At 38.4% G+C, this 19,754-nt stretch overlaps 1 protein-coding gene across 2 annotated transcripts in view; it reads right to left on the reverse strand.

The window, feature by feature from the left end:
• Nucleotides 1-19,754, reverse strand: part of ECD (ecdysoneless cell cycle regulator) — a 30,200-nt gene that overhangs the window by 4,271 nt on the left and 6,175 nt on the right. For both annotated transcript variants that reach the window (XM_021699928.1, XM_021699927.1), the window contains exons 4-12: nt 17,259-17,346; nt 16,964-17,142; nt 15,527-15,719; nt 14,628-14,756; nt 12,698-12,826; nt 10,481-10,566; nt 2,232-2,338; nt 1,916-2,096; nt 93-160 (exon numbers count right to left, since the gene is read on the reverse strand). In XM_021699928.1, the coding sequence (XP_021555603.1) occupies nt 93-160; nt 1,916-2,096; nt 2,232-2,338; nt 10,481-10,566; nt 12,698-12,826; nt 14,628-14,756; nt 15,527-15,719; nt 16,964-17,142; nt 17,259-17,346 (1,160 nt within the window). The remainder of the gene's footprint in view (nt 1-92; nt 161-1,915; nt 2,097-2,231; nt 2,339-10,480; nt 10,567-12,697; nt 12,827-14,627; nt 14,757-15,526; nt 15,720-16,963; nt 17,143-17,258; nt 17,347-19,754) is intronic.

Here is a 19,754-nt window from a genome sequence, read left to right on the forward strand (position 1 = left end):
TGACTTCCAAGAGATCCAATGCTCTAGTACTCTAGCAACAGCCTTGCTACTTATAGTTTCAGAATCAGAATAAACATCACACTGTAACTTACCTAAAATCTTGTCAAAATAATTAAGAAAAGAATCTGCATCAAAAGTGATTGGAGCCTCGGAAGGTTCTCTGTAAGATTAAAGGAAAAAGACCATTTATTTTGAACACAACTCTCTGGAACTTTTTTTTTTTTTTTTAAAGCAGTGCCATTCTTAGGACTACTACTAGAGATACGATCTCAAAAGAAGTACAACAAGAAATACTGTAGTTTAAATGGTCTTGCAGGGCAAAAGAAATGGGAAAGACTGATGAAATAAAAGTAAAGGGTGCCGGGGTGGCTCAGTTAGTTAAGCAACTGCCTTCGGCTCAGCTCATGATCCCAGAGTCCTGGAATTGGGTCCCACATCTGGCTCCCTCCTCAGCGGGGAGTCTGCTTCTCCCTCTGCCTCTCCCCCACCTCTTGTGCTCATGATCTCTCTTTCTCTCTCACAAAAATAAATAAAATCTTTAAAAAAAAAAAAAAGAAAAAGTAAAAATTTCACTTTGTTTATGCACATTTAACTTACACTGATTTAGGGACCTACCCACCCTGCACCTCCCACAAGATATATATATATATATATATGGCATTAGCAGAACAAATCACATCTCTGAATTAATTTTAAAAAGGTCTATTTCTTTAGGAACTAAACTTTTATTTTTTTATTTTTATTTTTTTAGATTTTATTTATTTGAGAGAGAGAGACAGAGATAGTGAGAGAGAGAGCACAAGTGGGGAGGAGAGGGAGAAGCAGGCTCCCCACAGAGCAGGGAGCCCGATGCAGGGCTCGATCCCAGGACCCTGGGATCATGACCTGAGCCGAAGGCAGACGCTTAACTGACTGAGCCACCCAGGCGCCCAGGAACTAAACTTTTAAAAGTAGGAACATATTTCCTCTTATCTCTTTCTTTCTTTTTTTTTTTTTTTTAAACTGGCTCCATGCACAGTGTGGAGCCCAACATGGGGCTTGAACACACAATCCTGAGCTCAAGACCTGAAATGAGATAAAGAGTCGGATGCTTAACCGACTGAGCCACCCAGGCGCCCCCCCCATCTCTGCTTTCTTAAAAAGAGAATACTGAACATAAATTTTATTCTTCTCATGAGGCTCAAGAGCATCAACACGAATAAAGATATATTTGCCGTACAAGTGACAATTCCATCTACCTTATTTTCCTATTACTTGCCAAATGTAACTTCCCATTTCTTCTGTTATTATTTCTTCCTCTGATGAACTCTTTTATCCCTCTCTTTTGAATGTGAAGCTTCCAATCGGCTTGTGGGGTGGGAGATTGAATGGAAGTGTGGATTTGCTGAGAGCTAGGTGTTAAGAGCCCATAAGGTTCTGAGTAAAAGTTTAAAGGGTAAAATACACGATTTCCTTGCACAGCTCTGGGATGGACACTTTTAGATCTGTTGAGTAGTCTCTCTGACTTACTTTAAGAATTGCAAAGAATCAGACTATGAAAAATACAACTCCAGGGCGCCTGGGTGGCTCAGTCGTTAAGCGTCTGCCTTCGGCTCAGGTCATGATCCCGGGGTCCTGGGATCGAGCCCCGCATCGGGCTCCCTGCTCAGCAGGAAGCCTGCTTCTCCCTCTCCTGCTCCCCCTGCTTGTGTTCCCTCTCTCGCTGTATCTCTCACTGTCAAATAAATAAAATCTTAAAAAAAAAAAAAAAATACAACTCCAGATAAGTCATCATGGTACTAGGCACCAAAAGAGGGAAACACAGCAGTACAAATCATTTACTGAAAAGAAAAACAAGAGTGGAAATGGCAATGACTAGATGACTTCAACATCTGCATTCTAACTACTTAGATATTTATACTCTAACACAAATTACCGAGGTAGCTCTGCTCCTTTGTGGGTTGAAACTTTGGAAATGAAAGCTTTCATGCTTTCTGAGACTTGACTTAAGTCGTAGTTCTGCTCCTCCTTGGAAATGGGCTCTGCTTCTGTTTTGCCAGCAGCTTCCTGCAGTAGCTGGTCCAGTTGATCTGGTGAGAGATCTAACCACTGGTCATCTGAAAAAGAAGAAAACAGGACACTGCCATACCACACTGAACATGGCAGGTACTCTCAGAGAAGGGCCCTGTGAGACTTAGTGGAATATTTTCATCTTTCCTAAACCTTCTGCTCTATCCTGGTCCATCACTTACCATCTTCTGGAGGAAGACTGGCTTCTTCCTTCTTAAGCTCTTCTATATCAAATGGTACAGTTTGTAATAAGGTTAAGATTTCTTCACCTGGGCTCATAGCAAGAGAGCTATAAAAAAACAGAAGACATGGGAATTTTTTTATAAGACAGCTCAGAATAATAATCACAAAAAAATAGTATTTTAAAGCTGGGAGGAATAATCTAGTCTAATTTGTTTTGAAACAATTGTTATAGGTTACAGACCCCTTTTTCTCAAAATTTTACCAGGAACTCTAAAAGAGCTCAAAGAAAAACTGCTTTGTACAGCAAAGGAAACTGAAAAGGCAACCTACTGAATGGGAGAAAATATTTACAAAATCATACATCTGATAAAGGGTTAATATCCAAAATATATAAAGAACTCATACAACTTGATAGTAAAAAACCAATCTGGGGCGCCTGGGTGCCTCAGTTGTTAAGCGTCTGCCTTTGGCTCGGGTCATGATTCCAGGGTCCTGAGATCGAGCCCCGCATCTGGCTCCCTGCTCAGCAGGAAGCCTGCTTCTCCCTCTCCCACTCCCCCTGCTTGTGTTCCCTCTCTCGCTATGTCTCTCTCTGTCAAATAAATAAATAAAAATATTTAAAATTAAAAAAACCAATCTTATTAATTTTTTTAATTTAAATTCAATTAGCCAACATACACTACATCATTAGTTTCTTTCTTTTTTTTTCTTTTTTAAAGATTTTATTTATTCATTTGAGACAGAGAGAGAGAGCATGAGCAGGGGGGAGAGGTAGAAGCAGACTCCCCGCCAAGCAAGGAGCCCATTGCAGGACTCGATCCCAGGACCCTGAGATCATGACCTGAGCTGAAGGCAGACGCTTAACCATCTGAACCACCCAGGCGCCCTACATCGTTAGTTTCTGATGTAGTGTTCAATGACTCATCAGTTAAAAACAATCTGATTTAAAAATGGGCAGAGGACCTGAATACAGGATGTACAAATGGCCAAGAGGTACATGAAAAGGTGCTCAACATCACTCGTCATCAAGAAAATACAGATCAAAATCACCATGAGGTATCAGCTCACACCAGTCAGAATGGATATTACCAAAGGACAAGAGAGTTGGTAAGGAGGTGGAGAAAAGGGAACCCCCATGCTTTGGGGAATGTAAACTGGTGCAATCACTATGAAAAACAGTATGAAGAATCCTCAAAAAATTAAAAACAGAACTAGCATATGATCCAGCAATTCTACTTTTGGGTATATATGTAAAGGAAATGAAAACAGGATACTGAAGAGATACCTGCAATTCCCTTCACTGCACGATTTATTCAAATAGCTAAGACATGGAAACCACCTAAGTGTCCACCAATGGATGACAGGATAAAGGAGATGTGCTATATTAATACAATTATATTATAAATTGTATTACAATTACAAATATATATAATAAATATATACACATATATTATTCAGAGAAATATATATAAGAAGGAAATACTATTATTTGTGAAATGGATTGACCCTGAGGTCATTATGCTAATGGAATAAACCAGACAGAGAATGACAAACACTGCATGGTATTACATATATGTGGAATCTCAAAAAAAAAAAAAAAAAAAAAGTAAAGTTCATAGAAACAGAGTCGAAAAGTAGTTGCCAGGGACTAGGGAGTGAGGGAAATAAGGAGAGGTTGGTAAAAGGAAGGGTACAAAGTTTCTAAATACCATCTAAGGATCTAATGTAAAACATGGTGACTATAACACTGTATCTTATAATTGAAATCTGCTCAGAGAGTAGAACTTAAATGTTCAAATTGCCCCACCAAAAAGATAAATATGTGAGGTGATGGAACTGCCAATTAACTAGATCCCTTCAAATGTACAAATATCAAATCACCATGATGTATGCCTTAAATATTTACGATTTTGTTCCTCAATTATTTCTCAGTAAAGCTGAAAAAGAAAAACTGCTTTGATTGAAATGGAGTTTGGAAGCTCAGAGATGTATCCATTTCACCTTTGCCTTTGGTTCTGCAACAGGATGCATGGAACACCATTATGAAGCTGCTGACTGAGTACAACTGTTTCAATTTATATATAGCATATATATGAGAAAAAGAAAACCCAGAGGAAAGTATGAACTAAAATTAATCTTGCATGTATAATATGCTAGGCTAGCACTTAATTTTAATTTTTTTTTTTTTTTAAGATTTTATTTACTTGACAGAGAGAGAGCACAGCAGGGGGAGCAGCAGGTAGAGGGAGAAGCAGGCTCACCCCAAGCAGGGAGCCCAATGCAGGGCTCCATCCCAGGACCCAGGGATCAGGACCTGAGCCGAAGGCAGACTCTTAATGACTGAGCCACCCAGGCGCCCCAGGGTAGCACTTTAAATACATTTTCTTATTTAGTCCTCCAATTACTATTATGAGGTAATAATCCTGGTTTACAGATGAGAAAACCAGAGCTCAGTGAAGTTCTGTAACTTTTGAAAGGTCATTGAGTTAGAACAAAGTCTCGAAGTCTTCTGATACTATCTTATGATCCTCCTACAGTAAACTGATGAGGAAGTAATGCACAGAGATATTATCTGTATGATGAGCATGTTATTTTATGATGGCAATGTGACCTGTTATATAAACTGATGGAACCCTGTCTGACCTATTTATAATGGAGCAAATCAAGTTATAGAATGGACTTACATTCATTTAAATAAAGATTTGCACACCTTGCTAAATCATATAGGTGACATAATCATATTATGCAAATATTACTAAGAGGAAAAAATAAATACACAAATAATCATAATAAATTACACAATATAAAATCATATTTATTTATTTTAGAGATAGAAAGAGAGAGAGAGTGTGAGCAGGGGGAGGGGCAGAGGGAAAGGGAGAGAGAGAATCTCAAGCAGACTACCTGCTTGTGCATGGCTCAATCTCATAACCCTGAGGTCATGACCTGAGCCAAAATCAAGAGTTGGACCAAATGCTGTGAAGAGTCACAGGAGAAGGTAATTAATTACATTAACTACAGAGAAGTTTAAAAAAAAAATGATAAAGACAATGGAAGTAGTTGAGTTAGGCCTTAAAGAATGGGGTCGGGGGCCTGGGTGGCTCGGTTAAGTGTCCAACTCTTGATTTCAGCTGAGGTCATGATCTCAGGGTCATGAGATTGAGCCCTGCACTTAGCGGGGAGTCTGCTTGAGATTCTCTCTCTCCCTCTCCCTCTGCTCATACATGCTCTCTCTCTCTCTCTAAAATAAATAAATCTTTTAAAAAAATGGGGAAGATGTTTTCTTAAGATTTTATTTATTCTGAGAGAGAGAGAGCCCGAGTGCATGAGCAGGGCGAGGAGCAGGGGGAGAGGGAGAAGCACACTCCCACTGAGCTGGGAGCCCAACACGAGGTTCGAACGCAGGACCCTGGGATCATGACCTGAGCCCAAGGCAGACGCTTAACCAACTGAGCCACCCAGGCACCCAGAATGGGTAAGATTCTGACAAGTAAGATAGGGTAGAGGAACTTCAGGCAAAGGGGAAAATGAGCATTAGTATAAAGGCAAAGAAGTGAGGAACATGTTCACAAAGCAAATGGTGTTCAGTTTGGCAAAAGTGTGGAAGACGAAGCTGAACAGATGGACTGGGATGAGAGCACAGTGAGCCTGAAATGGCTAAGTTTGGACTCAATGAAATAAGCAGTGGGTGATCACTGATGGCTTCTTTTTTATTTTTAATTTTTGTTTTAAGAGATTTAAATAATATAGACAAGTCCAAAAGATACAGCAAAAAAAAAAAAAAAAAGATGATATAACAAATGTCCATATCCTACCACCTAGAATTATAATATTGTTATACTTACGTCCAGTCTAAAGGAATGATTGATTACCCTTAACATAAAAAATTAAACATGCATGTACTTTAAAAATTTATAGATAAAGCTAATACTTTTCCTTTGATGATCAACATTATCAGTTCCAACCCATTTCGTTATTACCCAGAGGTGACTGCTCTCACAAATGATCCTTCTGGTCCACTGAGGTCCACACACACACATTTATTATATTTGCTGTTCTCTTTCCCTGGAATTTTATTCCCCCCCAAATACCTGTATGCCTCATTCCCTCACTTCATTTATGTCTCTTCTCAAACAGAACCTCCTTGGAAAGGCCTCTTTGACCAACCTATTTGGAATAGCAGCCTAGCGGTGCCTGGGTGGCTCAGTTGGGTGAGCCACCGACTCTTGGTCTTGGCTCAGATCATGATCTCAGGTTCATGGAACTGAGCCCTGTGTCAGGCTCCATGCTCAGCACAGAGTCTGCCTGGGATTCTCTTTCTCCTTCTCCCCGTCCCCCTACTCGTACAATCAATCAATCATCAATCAATCAATAAAATCTTTAGAAGAGCAGCCTGTACGTCTCTTTCCTCATACACTGTTTTCTCTTCAAAGCACTTACTTATCACTATCTAATATCATATAGTGATTTACTGTCTTTCTTCTACACTAGCATGTAAGCTCCATAAGTATAGGAAGACTTTAGGTTTAGGGCGCCTGGGTGGCTCAGTTGGTTAAGCGACTGCTTTCGGCTCAGGTCATGATCCTGGAGTCCTGGGATCGAGTCCCGCATCGGGCTCCCTACTGAGCGGGGAGTCTGCTTCTCCCTCTCCCGCTCCCCCCTCTTGTGCTCTCTCTCTCATTCTCTCTCTCAAATAAATAAAAAACAAAAAAACAAAAGATCAGTGGTTTTCAACGGGGGGCAATTTTGCCCCCAGAGGATATCTGGCAAAGTCTGGTGATATTTTTGGTTCTCACAATTGGGGGCTGGGTGGAGTGCTATTGGCATTTACTGGGTAGAGGCCAGGGATGCTGCTAAACATCCTATAATACACAGAGCATCTCCCACAACAAAGAATTATCTGGTCCAAAATGTAAACAGTGCCAAGGTTGAGAAATCCTGAATAGACTCATGTACATTTAGCTAATCTCTGGTTAACTAATGGATAGTGGTCCATCATACAAATACACTGCAATTCATTTATCTACTATTTTTGTTTTTAAAGATTTTATTTATTTATTTGACAGAGAGAGACACAGCGAGAGAGGGAACACAAGCAGCGGGAGTGGGAGAGGGAGAAGCAGGCCTCCCGCCAAGCAGGGAGTCCAATGCGGGGCTCGATCCCAGGACCCCGGGATCATGACCCGAGCCGAAGGCAGACGCTTAACGACTGAGCCACCCAGGCGCCCCATTTATCTACTATTGATGGACACTTACATTGTTCAATCTTTCACTTTTACAATCTCTAATAATTTTTAGGAGAGGGATTAAAGATGATTGAAGATATATTTCAAGCAGATTCTCCTGGCTGTAATGGTTGCATTGGAAGTGAAGAGTCGCTAGAAGTTGGGAAACGAATTTAGGTATTGCCATAGTTCAAGAAATAAGCCAAAAAAAAAGAAACAATAATTAGAGTAGGTAGGCAGTAAAAAAGAAAAATGCAAGACACAAGATAATAATAAAAAGGATCAAGAGACTGGATCCAAGGAGAGCCAGGAAGTCTAGGTGATAAGGAGGATGGTAGTACTCTTAAAAAAGAGAGTGGGAAACAGTCTGTGATATTAATCCAGGTATTAAAAAAAAACAAAACAAAACACTGGGAATTCAAGAACAGGTCTGGAGGGAGATGCGAGTTTGGTTTTAAACTGTTTAGAAGCTACCCTGGTTTGGGGAATGGGAGTCTCTTTTGCAACATTATTTAGAATGTTGGACATGTAGGGGCGCCTGGGTGACTCAGTCGGTTAAGTGCCTGCCTTTGGCTCAGGTCATGATCTCAGGGTCGTAGAATCGAGCCCCGCATCAGGCTCCTTGCTCAGTGGGAAGCCTGCTTCTCCCTCTCCCTCTGCCTGCCGCTCCCCCTGCTTATACTCTCTCTGTCAAAGAAATAAAATCTTAAATAAATAAATTAATTAAATTAAATGTCGGATATGGGGCGCCTGGGTGGCTCAGTTGGTTAAGTAACTGCCTTCGGCTCAGGTCATGATCCTGGAGTCCCAGGATCGAGTCCCGCATCGGGCCCCCTGCTCGGCAGGGAGTCTGCTTCTCCCTCTGGCCCTCCCCGCTCTCCTACTCTCTCTCTCTCTCTAATAAATAAATAAATAAAATCTTTAAAAAAAAAAAATCTTAAAAAAAAAAAATTAAATGTCGGATATGTAAACTACTTATAATTCTTTCTCCAGTAGTAAAAATATGGTAAGTTATAGCACATCCATTTCCTGAAATATTATGCAGCTCTTTAAAATTATGCTTATAAAGACTTTTTAATGTCGGGAAAAAGTAAGATTATAATGAGTAAAAATATGGACAGGATATAAAATTTTTATATAGCATAAAAATGTTTTAAAAATAACTAGATGAATGGGGAGGAGGGAAATCCTGGAAGGCAGTAGATCAAAATGATAATAGTTGACTCTCTGGTATAAATATTTTCCTTATTACATCTTTCTGTATCTGCTATAATGAGTGAATGTTATTTTGTAACAACAACGAACTTATTTTAAGATTTGAGAGAGAGAGAGTGAGTGAGAGACAGCATGAGCTCAGGGGGAAGCAGGCTCCCCACCGAGCAGGGAGCCCGACATGGGCTTGATCCCAGGACCCCGAAATCATGACCTGAGCTGATGGCAGACACTTAACCAACTGAGCCACCCAGGCACCCCACGAACTTCATTATTTAAAAAGAACTACCGAACCACCAATCTATCTTGTTTTGTGCAAGGAGCCCTAACTTTCCTACACACGAGTCTCTCTAATTTCTTAACATCTCTTTAACCCAAGTCTGTAAGGTAACACTTCTCTACAAGCAGAGTGGCCCTTTGAAGCAGATGGGAATCATCTGGGGGAGATTCTCCTAACCATGAGGGCCACCTCTTTTACTCTCCTGACTCTCTTTCCCAAGTTTTCTGAAATGATACCCTAAGAAGGAATCCTCTTGCCACCAATTATTGCCATAAAACTGATGGGAGTGGGACAAAGGCACACGCAAACACCTCTGAAGAGTAAGGACTGCTGTAAAGTCATTATTATCTCACGGACAACTGATGTTAAGAGTTCTCTCAGCATCAACTTTGCTTCACCAGTCCTCAAAGAACATTCTATCACACAAAGAAGTGATGTTTGCCATGCAAGCAGAATGACTGGACTTCAAAACCAGAAAGTTTTATTTGGAAAAAAAAAAAAAAACCCAATAACAAAATGAGAAACACAACTTGGGACCTTTTAACCATAATATATACAAAGCTATTCTTTCATATTATTTAACAGCTTTGAGTATCTCAAATTCAATTTTGCAACTATAAATTGAATTTTTTCCAATACTCAAATTCTGACCTTTGATTCCTGAGCTCAATAAGACTGAGGCTTTCGGCTAGAGCTCTATTTTTTCCTTGGTGCTGCACTGACTAGGAAGTGACCTCAAGGGACAACTCAGATAATGTGGTCCACATCTATTCTGATCTTCTTTTAAGGGTCCTATTTCCTTCAGTTTTTGCCTTATTTTGTTGTTTTACTGTGTCTTCAAATAATTGTTTCTTATATTCTGTCCAGAGTTTATAATTACAATTGGCAGGGGCTTAGTTGGATATGTTACTCCACCATTACGAGACCTCCATTTTATTAAATTTTAAAGGGGTGCCATTTCCTTCCAATCTTGTGCTCATTTCTTTCTTCCCCCAGGAAATATATGGCAGCTCAGAATGAGATTTGATTTAAAAGATCAATGTCTGCTTTATTCTGTGTTTCAGACCCACCTAAAAGTAGCTAGACACAGCCAAGGGCTCCTATAGGAATTAAGCATTTGCTCAATATCAGACTACCTGAGTTCAAATCCTGTATCTGTCACTTATTAGCTGTGTGACCTTTGGCAAACTACTTAATCTCTCTTGGCCTCAGCTTCTCTGCTATAAATAGGGAACAGTAATAATCATACTTATTTCATAGGACTGTAAGAGAGATTTGACAAATTAAAGTGGCCTACACTTTATAATTACCAATGTTAGCCATTATATGATGATGATGATGCCAGACGCAGTGATCTTCCGTAGCAAAACCCCCTCTCCCCCACCTTCAGCACCTTCAACAGTCATGATCCTTGCCATTAACTCTTTAAATATGGCAATTCCAACTCCTGCAACTATCTCAAGAGTGAGGAACTCCTTAACTTCTGGCAGGTTACCACTCTGCTGCCACGGTTAGGTAGTGATAAACTCACCCTTCTGGTTGGTTAACTGAGAGTTGGAAGTAGCTCTTTGCCATTTCTAGCCTTGCCTGGTACTGAGCAGAACCTTCTATCAGTCCCTTAAAAAAACAACAAAAAAAAGGCCTATCAGAACATTATTTACATGGTATCATTAAAATAACCTGCTCACCAGCAATTTTCAGGAAGGCAGTATGTGATACATTATTCAGGAATCATGAGGCTTGAGTCCAATCCCTGTTTTGTCATTAATGTACCTTTTTGGGCTCTAGTTTCTCCAAATAAGGGGACTAGGCTATATGTAGTAGTACCTAATCCTTTTCACCTTTAAGGACCTCTTTCCAATTTGGATGATTTTCTGCCATTTTCTAATATTTAATTAGTTGTTAAAAAATAACTGATTAGTAATTTATAAAACAAAGTACAAATAGAAACAAAAAACAGCATAATCCCACTTTAACTACCATTTCTGATTTTCACATGTACGTTTATTTTGGCATTCATACTTAATATTTTATATTCTATCAAAAATAGACTATAATATCATAAGCACTTTGCCATATTGCTACAGTCTTTATATCATCATATTTTTAAAAATTTTAATTCCAGTATAGTTAGACTACAGTGTTATATTAGTTTCAGGGATACAATATAGTGTTTCAACAATTCTATACATTACCCAGTGCTCATCACAGTAAGTGTACTCTTAATCCCCTTCACCTATTTCACCCATTCCCCCACCTCCCCTCTGGTAACCATCAGTTTTTCTCTATAGCTAAGAGTCCATTTTTTGTCTTTTTCCTTTGTTCATTTGGTTTGTTTGTTGAATTCCACATGAGTGAAATCATAGGGTATTTGTCTTTCTCTGACTTGTTTCATTTAGCATTTTACACTCTAGACCCATCCATGTTGTTGTAAATGGCAAGATTTCATTCTTTTTTATGGCTGAGTAATATATAGATCACATCTTCTTTACCTATCCATCTACTGATAGGATATTTGGGTTGCTTCCCTTGGCTATAAATAATGCTGCAATAAACATGGGAATGCATGTATCCCTTTGAATTAGTGTTTTCATTTTCTTTGGGTAAATACCCAGTAGTGGAATTACTGGATCATATGATAATGCTATTTTTAAATTTTTTGAGAAACATCCACACTGTTTTCCACAGTGTCTGCACCAGTTTGTGTTCCCACCAATAGTGCACAAGGAAGGGTTCCTTTCTCTCCACATCCTCACCAACACTTGTTTCTTGTGTTTTAGATTTTAGCCATTCTGACAGACGTTTGTGATTCTGTTTTGCACACATTGTGATTTTGATTTGCATTTCTCTGAAGATTAATAATGTTGAGCATCTTTTCACGTATCTGTTGGCCATCTGTATGTCTTCTTTGGAGAAATGTCTGTTCCTATATCATCATATTCTTAATGGACTTTTCTACTTCTTGGATGTTTCCTTAAAATAGATTATTCAAAGTGAAGGTTCTCAGTTGGAACCTTTCTATAGCTCCTGGAACACATTAGCAAATTATTTTCCAGTTGAAGTTCTAACAATATGCAATGTTATGGCAAGGTATAGGAATATTAACTTCACTACATATTCAATAGCACTAAATATCATACAGATCCTTTTTCACATATATGCAAAAGTATTATTGTGTTCATATGTATATCCTTACTACTTGGGAGAGTGAATATTTTAAGAAAAATTTGTTAGTTGTCTTTTTGTAATTTTTAAAATCCATGTCTTTTTTTTTTTTAATATTTTATTTATTTATTTGACAGAGAGAGACACACAGAGGGAACACAAGCAGGGGAAGTGGGAGACGGAGAAGCAGGCTTCCCGCTGAGCAGGGAGCCCGATGCGGGGCTTGATCCCAGGACCCTGGGATCATGACCTGAGCCAAAGGCAGACGCTTAATGACTGAGCCACCTAGGCGCCCCTCTTTGTTCATTTTTCTATTTGGTGTCTTCATGTTTGCCTTATGATTTGCCCCAGTTGTTCTTCTGATACATGATAACTTTCAGCGCTCTATACAAGTGTTAGTAATTTTTCTAAAATACTGGAAACAGTTCATAGTTACCCCCTCATTAACACTGAATTAGAATGGTCCCTTTTAACTCTAGCTTCTATAATAATGTTACACATTAAATCTGGACCATAGGACTCTAATTCACTAGCTTGATTTTCCCTGGATTGTACAGTTTTACAATCGCATTGCAAGTCCTACCTTAAAGTAATCATTCTTTTTCAGACTTTCAAGGAAGCCAGCCCAAAGTGGTGAGGTAGTCATGAAGGATTTCCTGGAGTCAGAAAAATGTGGGCTACATTTGGAGCATAAGATCTCAAATCCGTGAGCCTAGATGGAATAGACAGAATTTTCATTATTAAGTTACTTTCTTTCCATTTAGCCACACTTAAGACCTAGGTGACTGGACATATGGGCATATAGACATTTATAACACTGAATTTTATGAAAAATCTATTTCTAAGTTTTTCAATTTCCATAGATTACTAAAAATTATAAAGGGAAAGCAAATAATACAAAACAAAGATTTTTGTTCTCTTCAAGATTTCTTTTCTTGCTGATTACAAAACCAGAAATTTAAACTTATTTCTTGTTTGCTTAAAAAAAGGCTTGTAAAAGGTTTCTTGTCTAAGAGAAATTATAAATGAATTCAGCATGGCCTTAGACATAGGAAAGGGAAGGGAGGGAATCACTCTATTTTAAGTGTCTTCTGACTAAAAATATAATGAATGAGCATAGCAAAGTAAGTCAGACAGGGAGCTTTCCTGATCACTCTAGAGAAAACTACTGTTACCAATTTTTGCATATCCTTTCAGAAGTAATGTATGCACTTAAGCAGATGTGTGGTCTGTGTATGTCCTACTGGATCCCTTTCGTCATTAAATGGCAACATATACACTGTTCTAAACCTTGCTTTTTCACCAAGTTACATGTGTTGGAGATCATTTTATATGATCATACAAATTTATCCATTTCATGGCATAGGTAGACCGTAATTTATCTATTTCTCTACTAATAGGCATTTAGGCAGTTTCCAATCCTTTGCTACTACAAATAATGCTGTCATGAGTATCCTCATACATCTTTGTACACATGTAAAATATATGGAGGATAAATATCTAGAAGTGAAAATGAGCAGAAGGGTTTGTGCATTTATATATTGATGGATATTGACAAATTGTTATAAAAGATTGAATCAACTTATATTCCCATCAATGATGTTTGAAAGTATCTCTCTATATATATTTTCATCAATCCAATATATATTATCAAACTTTTTGATATTTGCCAAGTGGTAGAAAACACTGTTTTATAGCTTTAAGTTGCATTACTTTTATTATGAGCAAGGGCCAACATTTTTCTTATGTTTAGATTAAAAATCATTTGTATTTCCTTTCCTGTGGGCTGTCTGTTCATAGTTTCTCAACATTTTTTATTAATTAGTATTTTTTTTTCATATTGACTTGTAGGAACTCTATTATATATTAAAGAAATTAGCTCTTTTTAATTTAAATTGCAAATATAATACTTTCTTCAGGTTTACTATCTTTTGACTTTAGTTATGGGGTTTTTCTTTCCCACACAGAAATGCTTAATTTTTTTTTTTTTTTTAGAAGGGGGAGGGAGGAGCAGAGGGAAAGGAAGAGAGAGAATCTTAAGCAATCCTGAGCTCATGACCTGAGTTTAAATCAAGAGTCGGACGCTTAACTGACTGAGCCACCCAGGTGCCCCAGAAATGCATAATCTTTAATAATCAAATTTATCAGTCTTTTTTTTTAATAGCTCTGGTTTCAAGTCCTGCTAAGAAAGGCCTTTCCTATGCAAATTATCAAAAATTCTCCTGTGTTTTCTTTCAGATTTTATGGTTTCAATGTTCTCTTTTAAATATTTGGTCCACCTGGAATTTATTTTGGGATAGGTGTGAGGGAATCAACTTTAATTTTTTAGACAGCTTCACAGTTTTTCTATTATCATTAACTGAATAACCCATTTTCCCTTCTTGTTTGAGATGCCATATTTTACTACATTCTCACATAAGTAAGGTATTTTTCTAGACTTTCTATGCTGTATCATTATTCCATTAAGAGCCCTTTTACCTAAAGGAAGAATATAAAATTTTATGGTTCATTACCAACTTCATGCCCAATTCATGGGCTCGATATTGAGGATGAGATGGAGGAGGCATCTTGTATCCACTCCGCCGGTCTGGCACAAATCTTTGTTGTACCAACTGTGCGTACAGACATTTAGTAAAAGTCACCTGGACATTGGAACACAAAATACATTAGTTTTCCTGAAAGCAAAAATTTGACTATCATTTCACAGTTCATAATTTCATTTATGAGCTTCATATTCATATGAAATGCAAAGAAGATCCAACCTATTCACTGCCAACATTTTTTAATAACAGCTTTATTGAGACATAATTCACATACCACAAAATTGACCTCACTGTCTACGTTTTAGTTATCACTAATGGAATTCTTCTCATTAGTTACATTATATGGCAATTTGGGTGGGTAGAAGATAAAGAATAATTCTTAAGTCTCTGGAAGAAATGAAATGTTTTATTCTTTTTTTTTTTTTTTTAAGATTTTATTTATTTATTTGACAGAGAGAGACACAGCGAGAGAGGGAACACAAGCAGGGGGAGTGGGAGAGGGAGAAGCAGGCTTCCTGCTGAGCAGGGAGCCTGATGAGGGGCTCGATCACAGGACCCTGGGGTCATGACCTGAGCTGAAGGCAGATGCTTAACGACTGAGCCACCCAGGTGCCCTGAAATGTTTTATTCTCAAGAAGAAAATAAAATAGGAAAAATATGGTCAGAAAATATCTAAGAAACGTTTAGATATTAAATAGGAAGTGAAGTCTCTTGAAATCTTCCTCCACGGATGGGAGAAAAGAAAAAAGAAAAAAAAGTATATTAACTTGCCATGAGGAAACAGAATATTTCCAGTTTTTTCTAGCGGACAATGATGTTCAACTCTTTTTCCAGTGACAAAAACTCAATGACCAAGAGAGCTATCTTACCGATGTCATTATTCGTGTTTCAGGCAAGAAAGTCTTGAAAACACGGCAGGCTCGCAGGTCAGTGGGGTCCCGCAGGTAAAACGCCTGGACTCCCGCAGCCACCAATCTGGGGTGCTGCTTTAACACTGCTACAATGCCAGCTGGAAGGAAGCAGCGTGCACGATGAAGGGAGGCTTGAGTTTTTTCTGGGTATCTGTGACAGGTCACATAATTATTTTTATTTTATGATATGTAAATATCTAGAATTCTTCTACCATTTACTTCCTCTTATATTGTCTTGGTTCGTCAAGAGTAAGATGTAGAATGACAAGGAAGGTGAAGATAAAGCTACCAAATACACTAAAAACTGCAGAAAAGAAGAGAGGGAAGAGCAAAAGTAGGAAAAAATGGAAAATAAAGAAAAGGAATTAAGGTAGTTCAACAGGGGCGCCTGGGTGGCTCAGTGGGTTAAGCATCTGCTTTTGGCTCAGGTCATGATCTGTGGGTCCTGGGATGGAGCCCCGCATTGGGCTCCCTGCTCAGTGGGGAGTCTGCTCTCCCTCTGCCTCCGCCCTTCCCCACTTCCCCACTTGTGCTCTCTCTCTCTCTCTCTGAAATAAATAACTAAAATCTTAAAAAAAAAAAAAAGGTAGTTTAATAAAGACAAAACGAAAACCCTACTATTCTTTGGAACAAGGATAAAATCACAGTTCATTCTTCTAAAACAATGATACAAAGCATACTGAACAAAGTTAAAAGACATTTTATATTGTTAAAACCTGAATGGTGCTAAACATAGAATAGGTACTCAAATTCGAAAGGCCAAACTAATATGTTATTAGGTGAAGGCTCTTCTGAATAGAACCTAAAGTGTTCCACATAGGTCAAAGAATCCCATCCAGAGCCCCAGAACCACAGAGTACATAATGCTCCCTTAGGTTTTCATTCCTATTGGCCTCAAAATTTTTATCTATAGATATAGATAATACTTAGCCACAGTATCTAAGTAAATAAATGCAAAAATATTGGGAGTGGAATATTAACACCTATGAATGGGAATTTAAAGATATATCTGTGGCTTAGTTTTATTTATTTATTTATAGATTTTATTTACTTATTTGACAGAGAGAGAGAGAGTGAGAGCAGGAACACAAGCAGGGAGAGTGGGAGAGGGAGAAGCAGGCTTCCCGCTGAGCAGGGAGCCTGATGCGGGGCTCGATCCCAGGACCCTGGGATCATGACCCAAGCCGAAGACAGATGCTTAGCGACTGAGCCACCCAGGCGCCCCTGTGCCTTAATTTTAAAATATGTAAATTTAATTTGTTAGCCACTTTCATGAAGGAGGAAGACAGAATGAAAATGAGCATTAATCTAGGTGGAAGAAATTCTACATTTGAGAGACTTGAGCTGCACTAAATAAAAAGGCTCCTTCACTAGCAATGAAAATATTTTTCTTACCCTCTGATGCGCCTATTCACAGCAGCTCGTATAGATTCTGAAGCCAAAATTTCTTCTGGGTGTGTTGAGATTATATTCAATGCTTGCGGGATTGTTGGGGGTGTGGTGGGTAACCAGGACACTGCTCCAGGTTTCCTTGGTGCAGGAATAATGCATAATTCTCCACGGTGGAAAAACACCTGCAAAATGATACATTTTAGTTTTCATTCTGGGCACTGACAAACTCTAGGTACATATGAAAAATGTTACAACATGATTTCATCTCTGTAAATTTTCCAAATTTGGGTATACTTACCCTATTGGCACTATTATCAGGATCCAACCATTTAGGGAGAAAGTCAGCAGCTTCTATTAACAAGAATTCACCATCATTGTCTTCAATCCTGATGCAGAAGAAATTCTAATTATGCATTGAAAAAGCACATATATGCTACTAATCAAAACACATTTATTCTAATATTTTTTCTTTCATTTTAGTAAATATCTGAATACATGCTATGTATAGATTATTATAATAAGGCACCATGAAGTACTGAAGAAGATTTTAAAATTGAAGGAGGATTTGGAGATGATAAGGACATAAATAAGTACATAAATAAATAACACCAGACAAAAATATGAAAAATATACAATAGGGTGTCAAAAGAAGAAAAAAATCACCTAGCGCCGAGATTCGGAAAGCATTTATGGAAGTTACTTGGACCTTGAGAGATAATTTTGTTTTTGTTTCATTTCTATCACATTTTTTAAATTTAAAATTTTTTTTAAAAAGATTTTGTTTGCTAGAGAAAGAGCAAGAGACAGTACAAGCAGAGGGAGTGGCAGGCAGAGGGAGAAGCAGGCTCCCCACTGAGCAAGGAGCCCGATGTGGGACTCGATCCCAGGACCCTGGGATCATGACCCGAGCTGAAGGCAGATGCTTAACCAACTGAGCCACCCATGCGTCCCAAAATTTAAATTTTTTAAAAGATTTTAACTTTTTAATTATTTATTTTAGAGAGAGAGAGTGAGTGAGAGAGCATATGTGCGGGGGTGGGCAGAGGGAGAGAGAATCCTGAAGTAGGCTCCCCACTGAGCACAGAGCCCGATGTGGGGCTTGATCCCGGGACCCTGAGATCACGAACTGAGCTGAAATCAAGAGCTGGCTGCTTAACCAACTGAGCCACCCAGGTGCCCCTAAATTTAAATTTTTGAATAGGTAAGGCAGTCAGACGATTATACTTTAAAAAAATACATAAAAAGTTACATAATGAAAAAGTTTCCTTCCTACTTTTGTCCCTATATGTCCCTTTCCTACTCTCCAACCATTGTTATTTCTTGTTTATCCTTCTAGAAGTTCCTTATGCATAATCTAGGTAATAGGAATATAAATTCTTATTTTCTCCTCTTGTCACACACACAAAAGGGAAAAAAGATTTTTTCGCTTTTAATGGGTGGATATAAGGAGAAAAGGAGAGATGTTCTTGGGAGAGGGAATAGTATAAGCAAAATTATGGAGGTGGATATTTAAGGTGGATATTCGGAGAATGACAATTAGTAAATAACAAGACTAGAAAAGCAGAGTTATGGGGCGCTTGGGTGGAGCAGTTGGTTGAGCGCCTGACTCTTGGTTTTGGCTCAGGTAGTGATCTCAGGGTTGTGAGACTGAGCCCTGGGTTGGGGTCCTCGATAAGCATGGAGTCTGCTTGAGATTCTCTCTCTCTCTTTCCCTCTGCCCCTGCTGCTTCTGCTCTCTCTCTCTAAACTAAATAAATAAATTAAAAAAACCCCACAGTTGTATCATTTTGTGAAGAGCTTTAAATGTTAGCAGTCAGGTCACCTGGGTGGCTCAGTCAGTTAAGCGTCTGTCTTCAGCTCAGATCACGATCCCAGCGGCCTGGGATTGAGCCCCGCATCGGGCTCCCTGCTCTGTGGAGAGTCTGCTTCTCCCTTTCTCTCTCCCTCTGCCTCTCCCCCTGCTTGTGCTCTCTCTCTCTAATAAGTAAATAAAATATTAAAAAATTTTTTTTAATGTTAGCAGACTCAATGAGAATGAGCGTAGTTTTATACACAAAAGGAATGAAAGGTTTCAAAGCAGGGTAGAAAAATGGTTAGAGCCCTACCTTAGGAAGATTAATCTGTCAGAGACATAGAGGAAGTTCTTTCTTTTTCTAATTTGTTTAAAAAACTGGTAAGACAGTAGATGTCTATTATTTAAAGAGCTTTAGAGGCCTGGTGTAGGTATGAGCCATCATCACATAAAGATCAGAATCTGGGGCAGCTGCCTTCAGCTCAGATCATGATCCTGGAGTCCCAAGTCAGGCTCCCTGCTCAGCGGGGAGTCTGCTTCTCCCTCTGCTCCTCTCCTTGCTCATGCTGTGTGTGTGTCTCTCTCTCTCAAATAAATAAAATCTTAAAAAAATAAAATAAAGTGAAGATAAAAATCCATACACAAAGGCACTGCCCTCTCCCTATTATCCTTGTAAAGACAGAAATGGATATCTTTGTGTTTGTTCACTTAAAATGCTATTATTTGTTAAGAAATGATTGCTAATTATTTTTAGGTGTGGTAACAGTAGTGTTTAAAATAAGAGTTATCTCTTACATTTACATCTTAAAGTATTTAAAGATCAAATGGCATGTTTGTGATTTGCTTTAAAATAATCTTGCTATGTAATGGGAGAGTAGCGGAAAGGTATAGATAAAGTAAGAATGTCCATGAATTGAAAATTGTTGAAGCTGGGTGTTAAGGACATATGAGTTTATTCTCTCTACTTTCATGTTTGAAATTTTAATATAATAATATTCAGAG

Source organism: Neomonachus schauinslandi, chromosome 6 (assembly GCF_002201575.2).
Source record: "Neomonachus schauinslandi chromosome 6, ASM220157v2, whole genome shotgun sequence".
NCBI classification, from domain to species: Eukaryota; Metazoa; Chordata; class Mammalia; order Carnivora; family Phocidae; genus Neomonachus; species Neomonachus schauinslandi.